The sequence below is a fragment of the Dendrobates tinctorius genome, unplaced genomic scaffold (assembly GCF_039654945.1).
Source record: "Dendrobates tinctorius isolate UK_male_01 unplaced genomic scaffold, ASM3965494v1 ptg000081l, whole genome shotgun sequence".
In the NCBI taxonomy this organism is placed as follows: domain Eukaryota; kingdom Metazoa; phylum Chordata; class Amphibia; order Anura; family Dendrobatidae; genus Dendrobates; species Dendrobates tinctorius.
In genome coordinates this window covers 186,616-207,026 of record NW_027361749.1, presented here as the reverse complement: position 1 = coordinate 207,026, position 20,411 = coordinate 186,616, and the positions used below count along the sequence as shown (strand labels likewise).

Below are 20,411 nucleotides of genomic sequence, written 5' to 3'. Positions count from 1 at the left end.
CCTGGTAAACTTGAGATGTACAGGGGTTGGACAAAATAATGGAAATACCTAAACGTTTTGGCATCATAATCTTCGAACATGTTATAAACATGCAAACCATGACGTATGGTAATGTTTTGTAGTTGATTATTTGTGTTATGTGATATGTGTATATAAACTAACTGTTTGTTTTGCAGAATTGTTAGAACATTGATGAGAACCTGATACCAATGGCAGACCTCTCTGATTTTCTAAGAGGCCAAATTGTTGGTGCTCGTATGGCAGGCGCTAGTGTAACAGAGTGCCCGAATGCTTGGCGTGTCAAGCGGTACAGTCTCCAAAGTAATGACTGCGTTTGAAAGAGAAGGAAAAACGTCGGCAGCAAAGCACAGGTCCGGCCGAAAGTCGAAGTTGACAGAGAGACTGTCAGACTCTAAAGCGAATTGTGAGAGGATCACAAGACCACGGCTCCGAAAATCGCTGCGGAGCTCGAACACCTACAGAACCCAGTTTCCATGTAAAATGTTCGTCGAGAGCTGCACAAATCTGGATTTCACGGAAGAGCTGCAATTTGAAACCACTGCTCTCAACGACAAATGTTTCCAAGCATTTAGAGTGGTGTAGAAACCTCCAGAATTGGTCCCTCGAGCAGTGGAAACACGTGATATTCTCAGACGAATCATCGTTTTCCCTATTTCCGACCTCCGGCCGAGTGTACGTTTGGAGACAGCCGAAAGAAGCATTCCATCAGACTGCCTTCTCCCAACCGTAAAACATGGCGGAGGTTCTGTGATGATCTGGGGTGCTATTTCGTGGAGATCCGCCAGGCCAATGATATCCCTTCATGGAAGAATTAACAGCTGCGATTATTTAGGCATTTTGGGCGACCATGTGCATCCTATGGTTCAAGCACTGTTCCCGGAGGGGGAACGCCTTCTTTCAGGATGATAATGCACCAATTCATACAGCTAGAATCGTAAGGCTGAGTGCAGACGGACTTTTTGTCCCTGCGGATTTTTCCGCGCAGAATTGAAGAAATCCGCAGGTCAAATGACCTGCATTTTTTCTGCGGATTTCTTCCTTTTTTCCTGCGGTTTTCTTGCGGTTTTCCACTGCGGATTCTCCCCTGCGGATTTGGTGACTGGGGAGATGGAAAACCGCACAAAAGTAGTAACATGCTGCGGATTTTGTACCGCAGGAAAACCGCGCGGAAAAATCTGCAGCGTCTGCACAGCGTTTTTTTTTTATTGAGTTCTATGCTACTGTACATCACAATGAGGATATGCAGCGTTTCTGCGCGGAAAAATCCGCTGCGGATCCGCTGCATATCCGCATCGTGTGCACACAGCCTTAACGCATGGAACGAGGAACATTGTAATGAAGTTGAGCATCTCATCTGGCCCCCACAATCCCCAGACCTCAACATTATTGAGCATTTATGGCCGATTTTAGAGATTCAAGTTAGACGTCGATTTCCGCCACCATTGTTGCTCAAAGAACTGGAGGGTGTTTTAACTGAAGAATGGGCTACAATTCCTCTGGAAACAATTCACACTTTGTATGAAGCCATACCTCAGAGAACTGAGGCTGTAATCGCCGCAAAAGGTGGACCTACACCATATTAAACTAACTTTTGTTGATGTTTCCAGGTGTTTCCATTATTTTGTCCAACCCCTGTATTTGACAATTTCAATCTACAAGTTTCATAACAAAACAATCACCTTACTGAATTCAGAATCTCTCTAATGTTCCTTCTGAAGCTCAAAAATTCATAAAATGGCCTTTTATTTTAATAGGGCACTAGAAGGCCCTTTCTAGACTCAGTCTAAGAACATTAGCTGTTTGAAACACGTCCAGTCTCTCATCAGCAACCTTTCCTCCGGGCATACCGGTCGGGTGTGTTACAAGCCTGTTCATGTTTTATTGAACTGAATAAAGTAGTTGGATTTTACTCTTCTGAGCTGGATCTTTTTTTCCCAAGAGCCATTCCCTCCACCATCTGACAGACGTGGTCCGTGCTGAGAAGTCGCATTGGAATATTAAGGGTGAGCTGAAATAATCTTTCTTCATTGATGATTATAGTGTACTCTGACGACCAAGTCTCTTTCCCCAATTTCTCAAAATGAGTTAAAATATTAGATTTCTTTTTTTATTTTATTTATACATCGTTTTCTAAGGCAAGACAAGAAAGGAGGGAGGCTTTCTGGGTCTCGCATCTAATGGTGTAAAAAAAAAAAAAAAAAAAAAAAAAAAAAGCTCATTATAGGGGAAATACACTGGTTAATTCATGTTTCACATGGATCTGCTAGAACGAACCAGTTTTACTGGCAGTTACCCAAGGACAAAATGCCACTTGACTGAATTAACGCTGGCCTCTTGTCACTCGAGTTATTTGAGATTATTTACATTGCTGTTCATATGGCACTATTCGGCCTCCACCAGAGCTAATTGTATGTGTTCCGGATTTTAATTGGCTTCTTTAATATTGCCCGAGGAAGAATCGCTCTCCTTTGCCTCATACCAGCCTCTTAGCCCACTGCAGTAATAGCTACAATTAAGAGTGTCTAAATCCTGCTCTAATCTCGTGCCAGAACACAGGGTAAAATCTGATGACGCCCCAAACCATTTAACACAAAATATATAGCAAATAAACCAAATGAGCTGGTTGATGAGGAAGATATCATTCTGGTATGTCATACAATTAGTACTAAGGGTTCTGTAATATGCTTTGCACTTTGATACTACACTCTTCCAAACACAACCTACAAAAAGTCATTCTAATCATCAAGATTTTTTATTTTTGGATTTACAAAGTGTTGATTGCCAGGACTATCAAATGCTATAGACATTACACTGGTGTCTCATCCAAAGATGACAACATTAGCCAAGTTTAACAATTAAAGGTAGTTGTGGTGATATTTCATGGTTTAGAAAATAAAAAGTATGAAAAAGGCCATCAGTTAATCTCCTGACTGAAATGCTCAACACTTTCTGGATTATTATAATTAACAGTCAACCATACAGCCTCTGTCTATTGTTGGTTCTGATTGGCTTTTATCAAAATGTCACAGCCTTCTTCTAACATAGTTGTCCCTTAAAGTCCAATTACATGGCCCATCGACCGCCGAACAGTAAACTTTTACCGATCATCGGTTGTTTGAATGCCTGTTTACACAGACCAGAATAAATGATGCTCACTGATAGATCTACATTACTCAGTGCACATAGGCTGCCATAGTTTCAGCAGCACGAGTCCGACTTACACAGGACGATGCACCGACAAGAACAATGATTTTACTTGTGCTACTCAAAAAATCATTTCACACTAATGAACAAGCGTTTTGCTTGCTCATTAGCAGATTGGCAGCCTGTTTACATGTATAAATGTGAAAGAAGAATTTTTAACACTAAGGCCTAAATAATAAACAGTTTTGAAATCATTTAATGATACAGAACTTTTCTAATTAAGAAATCCTAATTATTTTAGATAACCAATATTAACTTGATTGCCTTAATGTATTTTTGACTGGAAATAGTTCTGCGCAAATTTGGACGTAAGATGTGTTCACAAATCATTGCCCTAGGAGTGTGACGTATGGATGAACATCTGGTCTCCTGACTTACACTTTACATGAGGCTGTAAAGTTTGGTTCAGGGAAACTGCCTGGATGTGTGAATCTGGCCTAAAGTCTATAATGTATGTCTTGCTTTACTACATGTGGATAGTCATTGATGAGCTCTTGAAACTAATGGCAAGTACTTTTTCCCAAAAAACAAAAAAGAAGCTTATTACAAAATGTACACAAAGGTCAAGTGATGGCAGAAAAGTGGACAAATTGTTGTTCTGTACGTGGTGCAAAACATATGAGAAAATATCAGATACAGGCAAATCACACAATAGAAATTAGTGATGTAACTCTAGTAACAAGCACTTGCGCTAGTCACCACTAATAGAAAGGAAACCTGTCATTAGTGCATTATTTTTTCCAGATTAGAAGAGAAGTGCCATCTTTACTTTATTGAACTGAAATACTTGTCCTTCATCACATATAATATAATCAAATATACTAACCAAAGAATACAGCAGCACACCATGTGACAACATATCTGCAAACATGAAATGTAAACTGCATTACCGCTGTATGACCTACACTTAGAAAATTAAGATGCCTAAATAGGGTTAATTACAAAACCAGACAACCTATGGATAAGACTGGTAACATATTGGTAAAAAAAATCTCACAAGTCCCTTTCAACTTTTATCCTACTTAGAGAAACAAATATCAGCACTTGAACATGAGTATCATTGTAACGCAATGTAAATTATTTTTTCCTCTGATTGCTGTATAGAAAAATATTTCTTTGTGAATATAACTCAGGCACAACCAGCAGAAAGACACCACTGCTAGGAGGTTCTTATTACTTGCAACATTTATTCAGAGTGATGAACAGACGTGTTTCAGGAGCGCCCAGGCCAATTCTTCAGGATTATTTTTATATACTTTAAGCGCATATTTGCATTGAATATTTGTGAATACAAATTCCCAGACCCAGGTTTCTAGTAAGTTTGGCACACAACCTTTTATTAGAACACTAAACAATTGAACATTGGCAAAATTGAATGGAAATTACTTTATTTTACATTTTTTCCTCTGTATCAAACCTTTGGCAAAATATGCAGAATAATGATACTGAAGGTCGTAAGAAACATATTTTGATTATTGAAATACTTAAAGGAAACCTGTCACCAGGTTTTCACAATATAAACTAAGGCCAACACATTTAGCGTCTCTTTTACAGCAACGTAGCAAATTGTATAGAAGTCCCCAGTCACCTTTACTGCATATCCCCAAAAAAAACCTTTTATAATCCCCTGTACTGCACGGTCCGGTCCAATAGACTTGCTCGTCACACCAATTGATCCTCGCAATTGGCATCATCCTGCCCTCCTTCATGTGGATGACGCTGAGGGCAGAGCAACCTCCTGTAATGGGTATGTGTTGGGAGAGGCCAAAGAGCGCCGATGACCTGGAAGTAAAGCCAGCACATGCGCAGTGCAAGACTTTGCTCTGCCCTCAGCAAGGCAAACCAAAGAATGCCTGCGAAGGAGTGAGATTGGGGCGCTATGTGGAAGATGCGGGAGGCATCATCCCTATAAAGCAGGTAAGGAGGATGACGATTATGGGGATATAGGAGGCGCTGAGCAAGACCAGCAACTCTCATAGGACAGGGCTGTATGTGAGCGATTATAAAAGGTATTTTTTGGGATATGTAGAGGGGATTGGAGCCTTTTATACAGGTTGATACACTGATGTAAATAAGAATTAAGGCAGTGACTTTAGCTTATACTGGGAAAACATGGTGACCGGTTCCCATTAAAGGGGTTGTCCTACTGGACAACTCCTGCTCAAATCGGGACCACCTGCAGTGGTGCTGCTGTTCCTAAAGAATGTGACTTGTGTTACACGCAGACTGTAGCCAGTGGGCATCTGCTCTTTGGCTGTAGGTCATCAATATACTGTAAGGGTTGGACACCCACTTGAATAAAAAAAGTAATGGCTGCAGTTGACAAGTGACCACTCATTGGTTGCTGCCTGTAAGTAACAAGACGTTTTGTCACTCTCGGGAAACTGCAGTACCTCCATCGTTGAAACAGCGACACTGCAGGAGTTATCCATTGTTTTATTTTAAATTGGGTCCTGAATTGATTAAGCTGTGGCTGTCCAGAAGTGGACAACCTCTTTAAATAATTAACTTATATCTGAAGCACCATGTACAATACTGCTAACACATAGCGGCTTTATACATACATATTATATAGTGACCTGAAAAGTAAATTTACATATTACTTTATTGGTTCGCTTTGATCTTCAAAAATAATTTGTCATGGTATTACAGGCTAATGTAAACTAAAAATGTATCTTGTAACCATTTTTCCCTACAACATCTTCATTACATCAAAATCATCTCCATGACGGCTAATAAACAAAGTAGTGATCAGAGAGAAACTGTGTGCATAGTGTCAAAGTTTAGTACTATGTTGATATCAGAAAGGCAATCTTATAGTTATGCCTTTACCCATATCAAATTTAAAGAGGGAAAAAAAAGGAAATAGCCTTTTATACTGGAACGATAAAACATATCAGAGGCCCTGAATTACCACTAATGCCATATATTATGCCATTTTTAAGATAAAATAAGGATCTACATCTTTTTAAAGTATGGAAAACATCTACATGAAGTATAAATACACTTCACACATGTAAAAAAACAAAAAAAAAAAACAAAACACGAACATAGTATTAACAGAAGCACAAAGTATAGAGTAGTAGAATAAACAGTACATTGCAATATAACACCAAAAATTAAATACTAAACAAATCTACCAAGTGTATCTAGAAATTGGTAACATTTACTTAACCTTATACAACTCTTCCACTTATTCTCTGTAAAAGTAGCTTCAAGAGGACTGCACATAATATTGGTCATCGCAGTTTTGAGGAGGGGTTTATTATACTGGCCATGCTCTACGCATAGAAAAATATTCTACAAGATAAAAATAGGCACTTACCCAGCAAGAACTGCAGATCTAAATAAAATTAGACACTAACTCCTAAAGCTGGCACTACACTCAAAAAACAAAAACAATCCACATTTGCTTTACCATGTTTAATTGGTATAAAAATATCCTATAAAGAAAAAATAAATCTCCTGGATACAAAATCGTTTCTTAACATTACAAAAGCACACTAAAAACAGAATGTCTTTGGTAATGAATCACTTAAATTCACTTCAGGAGGGCACGGTAGAGTGACAAGGAATGTTTGGTTGTCCGTTCTTGCTCCATACAGAATATTAAATCTCTGAGACTAACCCGAGTTATTCTTGGAACAAATGATGATTTGGATACGCTGAAAACGGATGAACCAGTTGTATGAAATCCCTAAAACAGAATAAAAATTTGTTAAGGTCACATAAAAATAAATATATAAATAAGTCCTGAATGTTCTTATTGGCAAAGCAAGGGTTTGAATTGTCATACTTGGTTGACTATCACTCCACTGCTAAAGGTTTATGCCCAACATTGAATGTTTTCCCCTATCCACAGGATTGGGGATATCATTCCAATACGATAAGGTCCGACCACTTGAATCCCCATCAACCCCAAAAAAGGAGTTCTTAAAACCTGCACCAGGATGGAGCATTGGTTATGTTTGACCACTGCACCATTTATCTTCTATGAGACTGTAGGAGAAAGCCAAGAAGTTCTACTCTTTCATCTCCGGCAGTCCTGCAGAAAATAAACTAAGCCACTGCTTCATTTCGCCAAACTTTTAAAAGCCCCTTTCTTGAAGTTGACCTTACCTATTAGATAGCTATAATTGGTTTTGTGGATAGAGGACGACTTATAATGTTGGGAACAACCCTTTCACTATGTATTTCAGCAATAGTAGATGCATCTCCCTTATAAAAATGACAACCACAAAATGAGGAAAAGATAACCGTTTTGGATTTTAAGAGGTTTGATCCAAAACTTAAATATCTCATCCTTCATGTGCAGTACATCGTTGACCTTTGCCTATGGTTCACCAGGTGTTACAAAACTACAACTCTTCACACAGCTAGCAAGTTATCAGGGCAGGCCAAGATTTACACTGTTGGAAGACTAAACTTTGTGGATGCACTACATTCCTCTCAGAATTGTGCACTGATTCCGAGTAGCAAGCTTTACAAAAAATTTTGCTGGATATAATTGGAAACGCTCACCCTAACAGCTTATCTGAGCTCACTGAATGCTATGCTGCCCTACACTGTAATGGAAGTACTGGGCTTCCTTGCAGAGATCCATCTAGTATAGTGTTCCTGAAGCTGCACTCACACAAAGGACAGAACAGTGCTAATGTTTTCCATCTCTAAAAGTTGTGATCTGTAAGGAAATGAGCTTTTTTTACATTCCTGTGGTCTGTGTTGCCGATTTGTCACAAACAAGGACAATTATCTAAGACAATTCAGATTGTATACATTTTTTTCATACAGTATGAATTTGACTATAATTGGAACATTCATTTGTGAACCCCAACTAAAGGAAAACCAGTCACTTATGCTTAAAATTACAGGCAGGGAAGTGTATTTGTAAAAGAGAATCCAGAACTGGTGATACAGCAGATTGTCATGTCTTCTGAGGCTTTATGTGCGCTACACATTTACAATGACAGTGGTAAGACCATGCCTGATGCTTTAGTACCATGCTTCATGGTACTGACCAGCAGTACAAAGTAGTGTTTAACTCTGTATAGGAGCAGGAGTATGCATGGTCAATATTTAGTGGCCCAGAACCCTACATTTGCAAGAAATTATGGTTTAAAATGGCCATCCTATGGGTGGACAATACACTGAAGGCAAAAAAAAAAAAAGCACCGATTGTGGTTTTCATATTTAGCACCACTAGTCCTGGTTTTCTGCAGATTGAGGGATTTTGATAAAGTATAATTTGTCTAAATGTGAATTTCTCCTAGGCTTTAGGCCACATACATATGCTGAGAATTTAGGGAATTTTTTTACTTCAGTATGTGTAAGCCAAAACTAGGAGTGGACCAGTCAGAGGAAAAGTATAATATAAACACGTCAACACTTCTGTATTTATCACCTACTTCTGGTTTTGGCTCACAAAAACGGAGGTAAAATACTATAAAATGCAAACTACCGCCGCATTCCTGTGTCCAGCGCCATTCTGCTCAGCTTCTCAGTAATGTCACTGCAATTCAGACTAGCCGGGTCACTATGCCTATGTGTGAGCTGGAAATCCCTGACAGTGGAGCCTCGTTCTGACACTCTTTAGGCTTACATTATAAAAAAAAAACAAATCACTTCAAGATCATGAAGAGCACCATGTGACCCAGAGAGTATGAAGAAAAGTGAGGCCACTGAGAAGAGGAGCAGAACGCTGCTGGACGCCGGAAAGAGTGGCGCTGGTGAGTATATTAATAGTCACAATACGCATTTATTTATTTCCATATATATAAATATATAATATATATATACATACATACATACACACACACACACTTTCAAAAAGATAAAGGGAACATTCAAATAACACACTAGATCTGAATGAATGAAATATTCTCATTGAATACTTTGTTCTGTACAAAACTGAATGTGCTGACAACAAAATCACACAAAAATCATCAATGGAAATCAAATTTAATAACCAATGGAGGCCTGGATTTGGAGTCCCACACAAAATTAGAGTGGAATGTAATGTCCTTAAAACAACTCAAAATGAGGCTCAGAATTGTGTGTGGCCTCCAAGTGTCTGTATGACCTCCCTACTGTACAATGCCTGGGCATGCTCCTGATGAGGCGGTGGATGGTCTCCTGAGGGATCTCCTCCCAGACTTGGAATAGAGCATCCGCCAACTCCTGGACAGTCTGTGGTGCAACGTGACGTTGGTGGATGGAGCGAGACATGATGTCCCATATGTGCTCAATCGGATTCAGGTCTGGGAAACGGGCGGGCCAGTCCATAGCTTCAATGCCTTCATCTTGCAGGAACTGCTGACACTCCAGCCACATGAGGTCTGGCATTGTCCTGCATTAGGAGGAACCCAGGGCCAACCGCACCAGCATATGGTCTCACAAGGGGTCTGAGGATCTCATCTCTGTACCTAATAGCAGTCAGGCTACCTCTGGCGAGCACATGGAGGGCTGTGCGGCCATCCAAAGAAATGCCACCCCACACCATTACTGACTAACTGCCAAACTGGTCAAGCTGAAGGATGTTGCAGGCAGCAGATCGCTCTCTATAGCGTCTCCAGACTCTGTCACGTCTGTCACATGTGCTCAGTGTGAACCTGCTTTCATCTGTGAAGAGCACAGGGTGCCAGTGGCGAATTTGCCTATCCTGGTGTTATGTGGCAAATGCCAAGCGTCCTGCACGGCGTTGGGCTGTGAGCACAACCCCCATCTGTGGACGTCGGGCACTCAAACCATTCTCAACGGGTCGGTTTCTAACCACTTGTGCAGACACATGTACATTTGTGGCCTGCTGGAACTCATTTTTCAGGGCTCTGGCAGTGCTCCTCCTGTCCCTTCTTGCACAAAAGCGGAGGTAGCGGTCCTGCTGATGGGTTGTTGCCCTCCTACGGCCCCCTCCACGTCTCCTGGTGTATTGGCCTGTCTCCTGGTAGCGCCTCCAGCCTCTGGAAACTACGCTGACAGACACAGCAAACCTTCTTGCCACAGCTCGCATTGATGTGCCATTCTGGATGAGCTGCACTACCTGAGCCACTTGTGTGGGTTGTCGAATCCGTCTCATGCTACCACGAGTGTGAAAGCACAACCAACATTCAAAAGTGACCAAAACATCAGCCAGAAAGCATTGATACCGAGATGTGGTCCCCACCTGCAGAACCACTCCTTTGAGTAGGTCTTGATAATTGCCAAAAATTTCCATCTGTTGCCTATTCCATTTGCACAACCTCATGTGAAATTGATTGTCAATCAGTGTTGCTTCCTAAGTGGACAGTTTGATTTCACAGAAGTTTGATTTACTTGGAGTTATATTCTGCTGTTTAAGTGTTCCATTTATTTTTTTGAGCAGAGTATTTTAGATGGACTAGGAAAACCATGTTGTTGTGGATGGTGAAGGAGTGAGATGCGGGACAATGCTACTACCAGTAGAGCTGCTGGAAAAGTATTTTGTGCTGCACTGCTGTATTTGACGCTTTTGGGAAGGTATGTTGTGCTTCATAGTGGCATTTGTTGGGCTCTGCTGGAGTGTTAGTGTGCTGCACTGTGATATTTGTTTGGTGCTGCTGGTTATAATATTGGCAATGCACTGTGGCATTTGCTTACTGACTGGCCCCAGCATCACCAGGGAATGGCTAGTGAGGCCTGAATTTGACAAAAGTTACAGAAATATAATAGCTTACAATGCTATGCTGATTACATCGCTCCCAATAATTTCTATGGCCGCTACAGAAGCTTAGCTCAGTAGCTCTTAGCCAACTCCGTTCATCTAGTAGTCGGAGCTGGTTGATGTTATTGCTTCACTCAGCCACGAAAGTCTGAGATAGGAATAACCCTTTAAGTCTAATACATAGTGCGGTTATCTCCATATTCTAATATAACGAGCAGGATTCATCGCCAGGTCTAACTAGCTGTCAATAAAAATACTCTTTACATCTTATTGAGGACAGAACAGATTGCCGACTTATCTATCTATAGAGTTACATAAAGGAATCTGAATCTAAGCTTTTCCCTTCTGGATGATGCTACAGTAAGAATCTGGAGGAGGAGGAAATATTTCACGCTTCCCATTTAACATATGAAGAAAAATGTCATTTTTAAAAATTCAATTTTTTCCAGTGTAGTGTACTTAAAATGACTACCAACTACAGGTCATAGAATAAGAAAGCTTCCTTGTCCCTTTAGACACAATGCCACAAGGTCGGGTCTTTTATACGACAAGACAACCTTGTGTGATCTGAGGGAAATTATAGTAATGCAGCACAGCTGCCAGCGCAGGGTTGAAAACGAGGTCAAATCCGCAGGAAGCAGCAGAAAGCCCGAGGCAACATTATAAATGAAACAACCCCCAAGGGAGGTGCAGCAACCAAGGAGTGATGTCCTTCAAACTTTAGAATTATAGAAAGGTGAAAGTATAATCAAATACTTCTGCTTGACATTTCAGAGAGCAGACAGCGTTTTATCCAACTAAACACTTTACTGGAAAACTACATTTCATGTATCGGGAGAGCAGGGTCAGAAAGCACTATAAAATACTCATCTTTAATCACGTGCTATTCCATTTTTTATTATACATTTTTATAGCGCAATTTGCATCCTAAATTCCATAATGACAAATGCAGGAGAAGTCATTGATAAGAGAGAGACTATTAATGTTTTCAGTAAACCCTTTTCTTTCCCTCTAGAAACATTAAAGGGAATCTGTCACCCCTTTTTTGAGATATCATATAATGATATCATTCAATTGTGTGTCACATAAGGATTCTCTTAGTACTTTTGCTTCCCCCTGACCCCGCACCTTTCATGCATAAATCCCTCTTTTATATCGGTTCAGATGTATGTAAACTGCCACGGTCTGGTCCGATAGGCGGGGCTTATTCACCTGCTCCCCCCTCCCTATCTTGCTCTACGCATTTCTTCTTGTGTAGAGCAAGACAGGGAGGGGGGGGAGCAGGTGAATAAGCCCCGCCCATCGGACGGACTGTGGCAGTTTACATACATCTGAACCGATACAAAAAAGGGATTTATGCATGAAAGGTGCGGGGTCAGGGGGAAGCAAAAGTACTAAGAGAATCCTTATGTGACACACAATTGAATGATATCATTATATGATATCTCAAAAAAGGGGTGACAGATTCCCTTTAAGTATGAAGAGGGCAGCATGGTGGCTCAGTGGTTAGCATTATTGCTTTGCAGCGCTGGGGTCCTGGGTTCAAATCCCATGAAAGGACAACAGCTGCAAGGAGTTTGTATGGTCTCTCCGTCTTTGTGAGGGTTTCCTCCGAGTTCTCAGATTTCCTCCCACTCTGCATAGACATACTGACAGGGAATTTAGATTGTGAGTTCCATCAGGGACAGCGATGATAATGTCTGTAAAGCGCTGTGGAATTAATGGCGCTATGTAACTAAGCAATATAAATAAAAACTTTTCACCATCATCAGATATTACAGGTAAAGGCCAGGGTCACTTGCGATTGCAATGCGAGAAACTTGCGCGAGTCTCTCGCATCAACACCTGCCACTGTCACTCGGACGGGAACGTTCAGCTGAATAGAAATACTCCGGTCCTGAGTGCTGGAGGCAGTGCCGGGTATAGATGCGAGAGACTCGCGCAAATTTCTGGCATTGCACTTGCAAGTGTGACCCCGGCCTAATGGTATGCTCACACAGTTTTTGTATATTAATTGTAGAGTGGATTAGTTTCAAATTGGAAACACACTCCCTGTTGAGCGTAAAGTACCAGTTTTTTATTTTTTTACTTTTGAAGGTATTTTTTGGTGAAAAAGGTAACCGTTCTAGTGGAAGTAGTCATCACAGCTTGGTACCAGAACCATTGGAGGGGGAGGCGGGGCTCCTTAGGGGCCCTTTTATCTTAGTTTCTGACCCATTCCCTTACCTGGGGGCTGAGCTTTCATTGGTAGTGGGGATTAGGGGGAACCATCGGCTTTGTCTGCTTAGGGAACCAAAATACCTGGTCTGGCCAGCTCTGCTTGTCTTTGGAGACTTAACAATCCTTTCCTTGGAGTCACGGATAAGGAGGAAAACTAAGCATCTCAAAGTGGTTCTGGCCTGGGTACTGCTGGCTCCATTCTTGAAAGCAACCACTGCTTAGTACTGACTGGCATTTTTGTTTCACAAATACTTCTTACACAAGCACCTGCTATGGATTGTCAATTGTTGCCATTCAAAAACAGAGCCCACAATCCGGAACTAGCACTGCTTTGGACATAGTGTATATTCACTGCGTCCAAAATGCTGCCTTCTATTGAACGCAAGTAAATCCGCATGTGTTCACTGAACCGTGCAGATTTACTGCTTCAATACATTTCTACTGATCTAATTTTCAAGAGAAATTGATATGCTGCGGTCTTGAAAGACAGGCCAGTTGTCAGTCTCCACAGGTGACTATGGACGCACAGTGGACATGGGATTTCTAGCATTCCCATCCACTATGTTGTAACATCCGGCTGCTGTGGGTTTGACGCTGCATAAATACACAGTATCGAACCAGCAGCAGTTCTCCATCGTGGGCACGTACCCCAAGAGTTTAAATATTACCCTGGCTGAATTGTTGACCTTGATTATGACACATTGGTTGCTACTTGTAACCTGATAAAAGCAAACAAAATGGTCAATGCTCAAAATAGTAATATTTAAAAATGTTTTACGCATGCATAAAGCAGTATGTACCCACTCAAACTGGTACAAATGTCCAAGACAAACTGGTACAAATGTCCAAGAACAGTGGACACAGTCACCTGGCTTTTGTAGCCTTCCAGTTTGTATATGCGTGCTCACATCAATCTATTTTGCATCTCTCATGCAATGTTTTGCACGGTTACACAATGCACAATAAAAATCTTATTCAAATAACATTAAAAATAAAAATAAACCAACGGCACTAGTGTACAAGAATATAATATTGGCATCACTATCACCACTAGATATCCCCATTACATTTTGGACGCTTGTATCCAAGGATCTTTTTCTTCTTGGCCCAATTGCAGCCAGTGCAGTAAGATTTGCCTCTCGGTATTGTATTTGCTCCAGTTCCAGCTGCTGCATCTGAGAAACAGAAATCATTCAACATTATTTCACAAATAGCAACTATAATTTTATGCTCTACCTTCATTCATTAATTAAAATAATCAAATCTTTATCTGGTCAAGGATTTTTTTATGCAGTAGATTGTAGCCACTGCAACAACCTAACCATAACTCAACGAATCCAACAAGTGCTCACCTCTTATTGCTCATAATGAAAGTCTGACCCAAGTTAGATAAAGTGCATTATTATGGAGTCTTCTATGGGAGCAGGAAAGTTCTTACACTGAACTTGCTCTTCTGGTCTTGTATTCATATACAATTTTTACAATTTTGTGAAAAGAATTCCAAACCAGAATGACACAAACATGATGTAATTTTCATTGATTTAAACTTGTCACAAAAGAGCAGCTAAATGGTCTCTACTTTCAAAAACTTGATCCTTTTAACAATGTGCTAAACAATCTCAAAGAACATTTATTTTTTAAGAAATAACGTCTTAATCCCCTCCCAAAAAAATCACTCAGTTCTCTTCTGTTTAACTCCTTAAACAACTTCAAATCTGTTATCAAGTGTAATCCATCTCTAGCATCTAGAAGTGTGCCGTTGTCTCCTGTCAGACAGTATACAAGGAGGCTCGTTTTCAGTTTGGAGCATACAATCAACCGGACAACTGCAAATGCAATACATGTGGGGAAGTGAAGTAAAGGAAGTCTCAGTACATGTAGCACTGGCAGAATGCCGATTAAAAAGCAACCGCCCACTCAAAAAGTGTGGATGCCAAATTACAAACCATGAGAGATGGAAGAGATCCTGTACATACTTGACTCACTGGCTAGTAAAAAGGGCCCCTGTGCAAGAATATATGGGCCCTTTGCAGCCCAAGAGCTCCTAAAAATGCTAAATTGCATCTGCTTTGGAGGTATAAATGGGCCCCCTCAACTCTTGGGCCCCCTGTGCGGAAGCAACACAAGTTGCACCAATGATATGTCTGCTCCTGACTAGACTGGTGTGTTCACAGATCAATCATAACATGTTGTCTAGGAAAATGGCAACAAAACCATGCTTTTCTAAAAACTGGTGAAAAAAAGGTTGTGAAAATGTAAAAGTATCACCTGCACAAGGTGTATTAAAGGTCTGCTATCTGGGGGAATTAATGGTGGGAGTCCTTCTCACTGCATTACTGAGAAGAAGTCAAGCATGCACACTGAGGCTCCATTCAATGTCAATAGGCATGATAAGAGACAGTAGCAAGAACAAAAGGGGATAGTGATTAACCAATAAAAAGGAGTCTGTAAGCACAGAATGACTGTTCAAAAATATAGCTCTGGGAGGAGATTGATGGAAAACCAGGTGTAGTTAAAGGTTTCCTCAAACCTTTGTGGACGAAGCATCTTTACTTGGTTTGTACAGTCATTCCACACTTAAGAGTCCCGTAGTAAAATAAAAATGTATATAATTTGAGTAATTTGATAATTAGAAAAGGTTAGCACTTCAATTCGGAAGACATTTTATTAAACACGAACACTAAAGGGAAGAAGAAAGTTTACCGTTGCCCGACTGAAGACAACAAGGAGATTTGGGAACTGGACTTGACATGCCTGTTGCTCTTTCACATACCGGATGTTAGTCAACATCAAAGTGCAGTGTAGTGAAGATTTTTTCCAGGATTCATCCCTGAAAAGTTTAGTTACTACTAATAAATACAGTGCCTTTCGAAAGTATTCAGCCCCCTGGAACTTTTCAACCTTTTCCCACATATCAAGCTTTAAACATAAAGATACCAAATGTAAATTTTTGGTGATGAATCAACAAGTGGGACACAACTGTGAAGTTGAATGAAATTTATTGGTTACCGTATATACTCGAATATAAGTCGAGATTTTCAGCCCAAAAAATTGGGCTGAAAGTCCCCCTCTCATCTTATATTCGAGTCATATACAAAGGGGGTCGGAGGGGGCGGATGTGTCAGGTCATACTTACCCGTCCTGACGCTGTGTCTTGAGCCCCCAGCTTCTCCCCGTGCTCTCTCTTCCTGCCTTCAGCGGTCACGTGGTGCCGCTCATTAAAACTCATGAATATGCGCATATTCATGAGTTTTAATGAGCGGTACCACATGACCGCTGAAGGCAGGAAGAGAGAGCGCGGAGAAGCTGGGGGCTCAAGACACAGCGTCAGGACGGGTAAGTATAGCGATACTCACCTGTCCTGCGTCCATGGCTGCTTGCTGCCGTCCGTCATCGGTCAGTGACTTCAGACAGCAGAGGGCGCGGTGACGAGGATAATGTGCGCCGCGCCCCCTGCAGTCTGAACGTCACTGACTGATGACGTGGCAGATAGCGGTGAGCAGCCATGGACGCAGGACAGGTGAGAATCTGACACCCAGCGACGGAGAGGTGAGTATGTAATTTTTTTTATTTTTACATGCAGCAGCAGCAGCATGGGGGCAGCATATGAGGGAACAATCTATGGAACTTCTTATGGGGGCAGCATATGAGGGAAAAATCTATGGAGCTTCTTGTGGGGGCAGCATATGGGGTTACAATCTATGGAGCTTCTTGTGGGGGCAGCATATGGGGTTACAATCTATGGAGCTTCTTATGGGGGCAGCATATGGGGGAATAATCTATGGAGCATTTCCCACCCTAGACTTATACTCGAGTCAATAAGTTCTCCCAGTTTTTTGTGGCAAAATTAGGGGGGGGGTCGACTTATACTCGAGTATATACAGTATTTTAAATTTTTGTAGAAATTCAAAAACTGAAAAGTGGGGCGTGCAATATTATTCGGCCCCTTTACTTTCAGTGCAGCAAACTCACTCCAGAAGTTCACTGTGGATCTCTGAATGATCCAATGTTGTCCTAAATGAATAATGATGATAAATGCAATCCACCTCTGTGTAATCAAGTCTCCGTGTAAATGCACCTGCTCTGTGATAGTCTCAGGGTTCTGTTTGATACACAGAGAGCATCATGAAGACCAAGGAACACAACAGGCAGGTCCGTGATACTGTTGGAGAAGTTTAAAGCCGCATTTGCATACAAAATGATTTCCAAAACTTTAGACATCCCAAGGAGCACTGTGCAAGCGATCATATTGAAATGGAAGGAGTATCATACCACTGCAAATCTACCAAGACCCGGCCGTCCCTCTAAACTTTCATCTCAAACAAGGAGAAGACTGATCAGAGATGCAGCCATGATCACTCTGGATGAACTGCAGAGATCTACAGCTGAGGTGGGTGAGTCTGTCCATAGGACAACAATCAGTCGTACACTGCACAAATCTGGCCTTTATGGAAGAGTGGCAAGAAGAAAGCCATTTCTCAAAGAAATCCACAAAAAGTGTCATTTACAGCTTGCAACAAGCCACATGGGAGACACACCAAACATGTGGAAGAAGTTGCTCTAGTCAGATGAAACCAAAATCGAACTTTTTGGCAACAATGCCAAACGATATGTTTGGCGTAAAGGCAACACAACTCATAACCCTGAACACACCCATCCCCACTGTCAAACATGGTGGTGGCAGCATCATGGTTTGGGCCTGCCTTTCTTCAACAGGGAAAGATGGTTAAAATTCATGGGAAGATGGATGGAGCCAAACACAGGACCATTCTTGAAGAAAACCTGTTGGAGTCTGCAAAAGACCTGAGACTGGGACGGAGATTTGTCTTCCAACAAGACAATGATCCCAAACAAAGCAAAATCTACAATGAAATGGTTCACAAATAAACGTATCCAGGTGTTAGAATGCCAAGTCAAAGTCCAGACCTGAATCCAATCGAGAATCTGTGGAAAGAGCTGAAAACTGCTGTTCACAAACGATCTCCATCAAACCTCACTGAGCTCGAGCTGTTTGCCAAGGAAGAATGGGCAAGAATTTCAGTCTCTTGATGTACAAAACTGATAGCGACATACCCCAAACGACTTGCAGCTGTAATTGCAGCAAAAGGTGGCGCAAACAAAGTATTAAGTTAGAGGGGCCGGATATTATTGCACGCCCCACTTTTCAGTTTTTGAATTTCCACAAAAATTTAAAATAACCAATAAATTTCATTCAACTTCACAATTGTGTTCCACTTGTTGATGCATCACCAAAAATTTACATTTGTTTTCTTAATGTTTGAAGCATGATATGTTGGAAAAGGTTGAAAAGTGCCAGGGGGCCAAATACTTTCGCAAGGCACTGTAGCTTATAAAGGTGGTGCTTACATGATAATGTATGCTAGATTCCAAATATGAAGTGCGTCTAGTGATTTTTTTTTTTAGTGGGCTCATTCCTTTAAGTTACTGCATATTTCCAATAATCAATTAATTTTGCTTTTAGATCCAAAATCCTGCGTGGAATAGTAATTTATCTTTAAAGAGCTTGAGGTTAGATTTTACAGATCTGAACTGACATTTAAATTAAAATGCTTTAGAAAATGTTTAAGATATGCTTTTTCCACTATTGACTATAAAGTAGCATCAAAGAATAAAAAAAAAAAAAAAAAAAAGTTGCAAAAACTCCAATAACATCCTGCTCTAACGGCAGCAATGACTATGCAGGTCTGAATCCAGCCGAGTGGCCAGTATACCTATCAATCTCTCTGGCTGTGTGAAAGGAAATGTAGGAGTGCTGTAAAATAAAATCTAAGTTTCCACTCATTATAAAGTAATTACACTATAACAAATTTTTATTTAATTTTTTGTTCCTGGGTCCAAAGTGTGTTTTCCTAACCCGTTATGCCTGAAACAAATAGAAAATAGTTGTTCCACAAAAACTTTGCTTTTGTGATCAGGACAATGAAATTTTGAAATTTGTCTGGTTTCGGGAAAATTCTCGATTCGTAATCAATACAGAGTAGTCTTCTACAATTTTGCAGAATTATCTAGAAGTTTCTGAAACTATTAGAACTTTCTAGAACGTTCTCGGACTGTTCAATAGTAGACATACAAGTATAAAAGCACAGGGGACTCGAACCAACATTTCGGTTTATGTTATTGCTGAGTAAAAGAATAACGAATCGTAGTTAAAGAACAATTATTTGTTTTAGATGGCATCAAGAGGTTGTTTGTGCCCAGCAGATGCATTTTGCTACGTGTGTGGACAATTTATAAAAGACAAGAGCGAGAAAGTATTCCGTGAAAGCATGTTGTATGATGTGTGAGGCCTACAAGGCATATTTCAGCATGCCTGTCGGGGATCAAGACTAGTCTTGGGCACCTCATTTCACATGTGAATATTGCAAGAAAACTCTTGAAGGTAAGGTGAAGAATTGCTGCTCGTTTAGATGGCAGTGCTTTATTTTGTAGAATTTCAGTGATTTAGATCTAGTAAAGTGTAACCCCTTACTGGCCACGGACAGAATAGTACGTCCGTGGCCAGTTTCCCCCGTTTTGATGAGGGCTCCGGCAGTGATGTTTTGAACAGCGGACACGTGCCCACAATAGGCGCGTGTGGAATCGCGATCCACTTGTGCCTATTAAGTAGTTAAATGCTGCTGTTAAACGCTGACAGCGGCTTTTAACAAGCGCTTCCGGCCACTGGGCCGGAAATGCGTGCACCGCTGACCCCCATCACGTGATCGGGGGTCATCGGTGCTTTGTTGATACCGGACTGCTACGAGCGCCACCCTGTGGTCGGCGCTCATAGCAGTGCAGTAATTCTGCTACATACTGTAGAAAAAAATCAAACATACACATTTGATATCGCCGCATTCAGAATCACCCGATCAAAAAAAAAAAAAAAAAAAAAAAAGATAAACCTGTACGCTAAACACCGTAGCAACAAAAAATAAAAGCGCCAGATTGCATTTTTTGGTGCCGCGACACTGCAATAAAATGCAATAACGGAAAATCAAAAGAACATATCTGCAAAACAGGGGCATCATTAAAAATGTCGACTTGGCACACAAAAAATAAGCCCTCACCCAACCCGAAATCACGAAAAATGGAGGCGCTACTGGTCTCGAAAAATGGTGTTTTTTTGTTTAGTTTTTTTAAGCAAAACTTTGGAATTTTTTTTCACCACTTAGATAAAAGAGAACCTAGACATGTTTGATGTCTATTAACTCGTAGAGACCTGGAAAATCATAATGGGTCAGTTTTAGCATTTAGTGAACCTAGCAAAATAAAAAAAAAACAAGTGTGGGAT

General features: G+C 40.8%; 1 protein-coding gene across 2 annotated transcripts in view; it reads right to left on the bottom strand.

The window, feature by feature from the left end:
- Positions 1-4,591: 4,591 nt before the first annotated feature.
- Positions 4,592-20,411, bottom strand: part of LOC141096858 (transcription initiation factor TFIID subunit 4B-like) — a 186,563-nt gene continuing 170,743 nt past the window's right edge. For both annotated transcript variants that reach the window (XM_073583696.1, XM_073583697.1), the window contains exons 12-13: positions 14,188-14,295; positions 4,592-6,922 (exon numbers count right to left, since the gene is read on the bottom strand). In XM_073583696.1, coding sequence (XP_073439797.1) covers positions 6,767-6,922; positions 14,188-14,295 — 264 coding nt within the window. In that variant the 3' untranslated portion in view covers positions 4,592-6,766. The remainder of the gene's footprint in view (positions 6,923-14,187; positions 14,296-20,411) is intronic.